Raw genomic sequence first — 6,000 nt, forward strand, 5'->3', positions numbered from 1 at the left:
GGCTTAGAAAACTTGGCAGAGCGCTTTAAGCATCGTACTTCTAGTGCTTCAACTACAAAAAAACTAGCTGATTATGCTAATGTTTCTATGGAGGAAATGGGTTTCAATAGTCGTGAAATGAATAGAATTCCCACAAGAGAGAAGAGCATTAGAAAAAAAAGACCAGTCTTTGTTGATGCAGAAGTGCAACTTGATGAGGACAGCCATAGGCCTGAATTTGTCACAAAAACCGTTGATATTGGTAGTTCTTGACAGCGAAGAGATGAAGCTCATGATATAATCAATGCTTGGCCTGAGATGAGACTATCCAAGAGTATGTGGGAAATAAGACGAATAGAGCCAGGGTCCAAGGTCACATGCTTTGGAGTTGTTGGTGATCAGAGAAATTGATGCGGCCGGTTCATAAATGAGAATTCTTTTGGTGTAAAGAATGGAGTTCCAACACCTTGCTTTTGGGGACGTCGGTACTATCCCAGTTCAAACTCAAACCCAAGTGGAATTAGAGAGGGATTTATTCGGTTTTGCAATTCCAGTAACATGCATACATGGAGTGTCCATGAGATGGTTGTGGGACCTCCTGGACTAGCACCCGGAGTATTGCCCGTGGCAGAGGGAACAACATTGAATTTGTCAGAAGCAGAGCATCTACAAGCTGGTGGATTTGTGCTTCTTGACACATCAAAGGGTTTGAAAACTGGCAAGGATACTCATACTCCAAGCAAAACACCTAGTGCTTTTCGCCCAAAATATCAAAAGGGTAAGGTAAGTTGACCAAAGAGTTCCAATGCAGGATTGACTTGGGAAGGACTATGTCAATAGAATTGGTAAAAGAAGCAATCATTGTATGTAATGAGTCACATATATTCTAAGTTAATTTAGAGATCTTATTGGCGAAAGGGGTAACTTATTCATTCACATTGTCTATTTTCCACGGTGCACATGCGAGGATTTTTAAAAGCGAGAAAGTAAGAAGCTTGGATATATACCAAAGCATTTATATTATGTGTTTCTTCAAGTGCTTGGGTTAGATGAAAGAGCCCATGAGTTTATCTTTTGTATGTTTGTGAAATTGATTTATTCGGAACTCATACAAGAATATCTGTCGTTTCTTAGTAACTATCTAAGTTAGACCATAAATAAACTACTAGACTTGTTAAATAAACTACAATCATGAGATTTGTGAGGCTTTTGCAAGACCAATAAATAGTAGGTCAATACGATCTAAGGTAGAGTCATTCATGCCTTGGAGAAAGAAAAGAGAAACGAAGAAAGGGAACTAGAAAAGGGTAAGGTACGTAGCAAGGAAGACCTCCACTTGGGTGCGGGGCAACAAGATAGGAGAAATAGACAGGGCCGCATGGACTGAGAAGGAGACGGCATAAGGATCTTTTTTCTGCAAAGTAGCAATGTTATGCAACACAAAATGCTACTCACGTGGGTGGACAAGGAAGCTGCCTACAATAAGCTCTTTCGCGGTGCCTGAATTTGAGGGTTTTAAAAATCTTTGCCAAAGTGTGACACCTCCAATGGCATCTCTCGAGATGTTGGGTAATGTAAAAAGGTGTCACAATGTTCTTTTGAGGGGGGATTGTAAGAGAATCTACCTTCCATGGATTTGAAGGGGAAAATGGGTGAAGCAGCACGTGGAGGTGAGAGAAAGAGGGAAAGGAAAAGATGGTGAAAATGAAAACACAAAAAGAAGTAGATGAGGGTAAGCAAATGAAAAGGAAGAGGCTGGCGTGGAAATGAAACAACAATGCACGTGGATGGGAGACCCTGAGCACGTTCATAAGAGGAAAGAAAAACAGAGTTGGGCATGACAAACTCCGGTAGTAGTGGCAAGTATCAATAGATTATATATATATACATATATATATATAAAGATATGGGAGCCTTGTGGTTACGACAGGCTGGACGAGGAAGCAAGATAAGTTATACCGACATCGACATTGAGAGTTTGCTCGCTTAGATCACTTTAAGAAAGTGAGCTTACTTTCTAATGCAATGACTCAAGTGGAATCCATGAAGATTCTTGGTAATGAGTTGAATAAAAAGGAAAGAGAGAGTTTTAAAAGAAAAAAGAACTCCCTCAAGGGATCTGCGCCGACGCAGATCCTTGAGAAAGGATTTTTCCTTTTAAGACTGTCTCTCTCTCTCTCTCTCTTCTTTTTGGCCTGCCCAAAGGGCAAAGGCTATAGAAATCACTTCTCTTTTTGCTGACTAAAATGTTTTTTGTTTGTTTTATGTTTATTTTGTGGTTTTTTATCAAGCACCGCTTTGTGGCATGATTAAAGTGGTTGGGAATGGGTATCCTAGGTGGTTGGTAGAGGTAAGGCCGACGTGTAGGATTTTTATTGGGTTATGATGGTTTTTAAAGGGAGTGATAAAGCACGCCATCTAGGTTTTCAAGGGGAGCTTATCATTTGGACATTAAGCGTTTCTTCGTCGTCTGCAGTCTCAGCCGCTGAGGGATGGCGAGCTCGACAGGGTTGCTCCCTTCAAGGCAATGAGCCTCGGAGTGCTTTGCCGGGCAAAGTTCTGCAGTCACTCGCTCCCATAGAGCTTAAAGGTCGGATTCCTCCCACTCTCTCCCTCTCTCTCTCTCTCTCTCTCTCTCTCTCTCTTCTCTCTCTCTCTCTCTCTCTCTCTCTCTCTCTCTCTCTCTCTCTCTCTCTCTCTCTCTCACTGTGCTTTGGCATATTTCGTTTTTTCTTGTATCAGATCTTCAAGACGGATCTACTCGGCGTCAACCCCGATGCCTTTTTCTGTTGGCGTCTGCGTGTTTCTCTGCTCGCCCATCGGTCCTTGCTTCTCGCCGCTTCCACAGGGTGATGGTGTTCACCCATGCTGCTACAGTTCTTCTGTTATTCGTCGGCGGTGCTGCAGGTATTCTATGTTTGACTCGCAACACTTTTACAGAGTTTTGTATATCTTTACAAACATTTGAACTTATGTATCTTGCCTTGCATATAATTTTGTGTATGAAACTGTACCGGATTGCAGGGCAGTGGTAGATCGACGTGGGCTAGTTGCGACGGGGCTGCAAGCAGTTGCTGAGATGGGCCGAGAGGTAGTGCAAACATTAATGTTAGCTTCGGCATCAGCCCCGGTGCCTTTACCTGCCGGCGTCTGCGTGCTTCTTTGCTCGCCGATCACGCCTTGCTTCCCGCCGCTTCCATAGGGTGATGACTAATCTGTGCTCTTATTCGCCGGCGCTGCTGCAGTTCTTCTGTGTTTGACTCGCAGTACTTTTGCAGAGGTTTGTATTTATTTTTACAAACATTTGAACTTATCTATCTTGCCTTGCATTTGTATTTTGTGTATGATATTGTACCGGATTGCAGGGCAGTGGTAGATTGACGTGGTTTTGTGACGGGGCTGCAAGCAGTTGCTGAGAGGGGCCGAGAGGCAGTGCAAGCATTAGCATTGGAGGTTAATTTAACTAAATGTTTGCTTCAGACTGTGTCGAGGTTCAATAATCTTGAGGTTTTCAATATCGACTGTGGCTAGATAGCTTTGGCTTTGCTTCCTTTTCTGTATTTATTTGGTTATTGTAGTAAACGGGTTCAATCGTCTGATCGTGACGCAAGGGGATAAACTGTTAAGAGTACATGATTTTGTTTATCCTTGTTATCTATGATACCATCTGTCTGTGACTTTGCAGATCCATTGATGAAAGCTTTTCTCGAGTAGATACACACATATCTGTCGATCTCAAGCCCTCAGCCTATTTAGTTGTACAGCTGTAACACCATGTTTAATTCTGGTTTGTGGCTACTGAAGAAGCTCAAGGCTGCTCCTTGTATGCACTTGTTGACGTTCACTGATGGGGCTAATATCCATCACTTTTTCCTCTTTAAGCTGAGTGAGGAAAAGCTTATAAGTACTTCAAGAATGTTTTGCTACTTTGATCTCCTTAGTTTCGCAAGGCACATCTTGGAACAATATATGAATTTGTCTTTTAGACTTTCGTGATAGCATCTTTGATGCTTAAGATTGGTTATGGTTTTCTATATTATTCACTCTTTGTATGTAGTACGTGTCAATTTTTGTCCTTGAGTATTTTTGTAATGCCTCCACAGGCAAAGCAGTAGAGCTTTTTATCTAAGACTTGCTCTCAGTTTATCGGGGATTTTTTGCGATGATGTCTACTCATTTTCTATTCATCTCTAGATGAATAGAGATTAAAAAAAAATACTGAGCATAAAACGAATGGTACTCTTCTACGGGATAAGCTGAGATGATGACTATATACCCAACTATGGATTCACGTCCTTTATGTTGTTGGGTGTTCTGTTCTGAGCTTATGGGATAGGGAAAGATAAAACAACAATGAGGAATTTGATTGTACTCGCGGATAAGTTTATTTGACAATCTCTTTTGAATTTTGGTTTGTTCCTAATTTTTATCCAAACTTAGGATAGAATCTCTAAGCAAAAAAACTCTTTAGTTGTCATTATTTTCCACTTAATATTTATCAAAATAAAGAAGATATCATTGCACACAAACTTAATTTTAATATTATAAAGTGGATAGGTTTATATTATTTTTGAGAAACATGTTCTACCCTTATTAAAAGGATTAGGACTTTGTATTGTGCTAGGTTAATGGAGTCAAGATATTTTAATATTTAAAATAAGCCTAAAATTAATTTTTTTAAATCTTTTGATTATATTTAAATCTATTGAAAAAAACATGTCGCCCATGACAAATGCACTATCCTATTAGATATTTGTTAACTATAATTTAGGTTATTTTATTTTGATTTATTGTGAGATGTTTAACTCACTTTAAAAAAAGAAAAGAAAAATAGTACTTACTGTCATTACTGTCGCCCTCAAAAAACGTGCTTTTACTTTTGAAAACGTGAAATGATACCTCTCATTTATGAAAAGATATTGCAACATCTTTTTGCAATCTCTCTGCTTTGGTTTCTATGCTGAACGTGAGGCATTGGCTCTCATCATAGAAACACATCTCATTGCTCTCCACTGCTTCTCTCACAGCTCCTATATAAACAACTATCTCTAGCACCATGTACATATGCTATTCCTGAAGCCTAAGCTCTTATTGCTCATAGTTGCTTGCAATTCTAGCTTTACATACCTAATACAATGGATACTCCCATGAATGGTGAGTACGTTATCTAGATTTTACTTGAGCTATGTTTACTTTGAGCATCTGATCTTGAGCATTGACATGAGCATATGTTTGTAGATATTAGTTTTGATGATGCACTCTATGAGCCCGAGCGTGTAGAAGCACCTTCTTTGCAAAAAAAAATTCGTGACAATAAGAAGTATAACACTGCTGCTGATTTTTCACCTTTGGCTCGAAGCCTCAATCAATCTTCAGAACCTTCTCCGCATAGCAAAAAGCTTAGCCCAAGAGGAAAGTTGAATAAAGCCTCTTCTTCGGCTATTAAAAAGGCATTTCTTGCAATTAGAGGTAATGCTTGCTGTTACCCTATTGATTCGATAGAGTATATTACTTACATCAATGGTTGTTTTTAGGTAAAGCGTCTAGGTGCTTGGCAGATACCTCATTCTCGTCACCTCTGATAAAAAATATATGTGAAGAGAAAGACGAGCCTAATGCTGAATCTTTCACTTCTCAGTTGGCCATAACCCCTTCCTAAGAAACTTAGTGATCTCCGACTTGTCAGAGACTGCAAATTTTAGATTTGCCTTCGAAGGCAAAGTGCTCTGTAAGTATGGTACTTATAAAATACCCAAGTCTAACTATGGTAGATACATGCGTGTAGACCTCCTTGACAGAGAATCTCGCCATACTGTGACTTTTGTTGTGACTGAGATATATCTCTCAGAGTTTATCAAGGCGTTTGTTGTCCATGATTACGTGCGCATCGAGGGGGCATGTGTAAAAAGGGATGTTGCAAAAGACGGTGGTACTTGCTTGTGGGCTCTGTATGCAGATGCAACTACTTTGGTTATTAAGGCGGAGCCTTTTGAGTGCTGCCTCTACCTTTATCCTCAACAA

The 6,000-nt window shown here is 40.0% G+C and overlaps 1 protein-coding gene across 1 annotated transcript; it reads left to right on the forward strand.

The window, feature by feature from the left end:
* The first annotated feature begins 5,207 nt into the window (after positions 1-5,207).
* LOC147438435 (uncharacterized) lies at positions 5,208-5,638 on the forward strand. Its single transcript, XM_086484513.1, has 2 exons — positions 5,208-5,448; positions 5,514-5,638. Exons 1-2 carry the CDS (start codon positions 5,208-5,210, stop codon positions 5,636-5,638), a joined length of 366 nt encoding a protein of 121 aa, XP_086340639.1.
* Positions 5,639-6,000: the final 362 nt, after the last annotated feature.

Source organism: Adiantum capillus-veneris, chromosome 16 (genome assembly GCF_014529385.1).
Source record: "Adiantum capillus-veneris isolate H3 chromosome 16, ASM1452938v2, whole genome shotgun sequence".
In the NCBI taxonomy this organism is placed as follows: domain Eukaryota; kingdom Viridiplantae; phylum Streptophyta; class Polypodiopsida; order Polypodiales; family Pteridaceae; genus Adiantum; species Adiantum capillus-veneris.

Coding starts and splice junctions, on each gene's coding strand:
- LOC147438435 (XM_086484513.1), top strand. CDS start 5,208: ATGTTTGTAGATATTAGTTTTGATGATGCACTCTATGAGCCCGAGCGT. Junction 5,449..5,513: donor GGCATTTCTTGCAATTAGAG/GTAATGCTTGCT, acceptor GGTTGTTTTTAG/GTAAAGCGTCTAGGTGCTTG.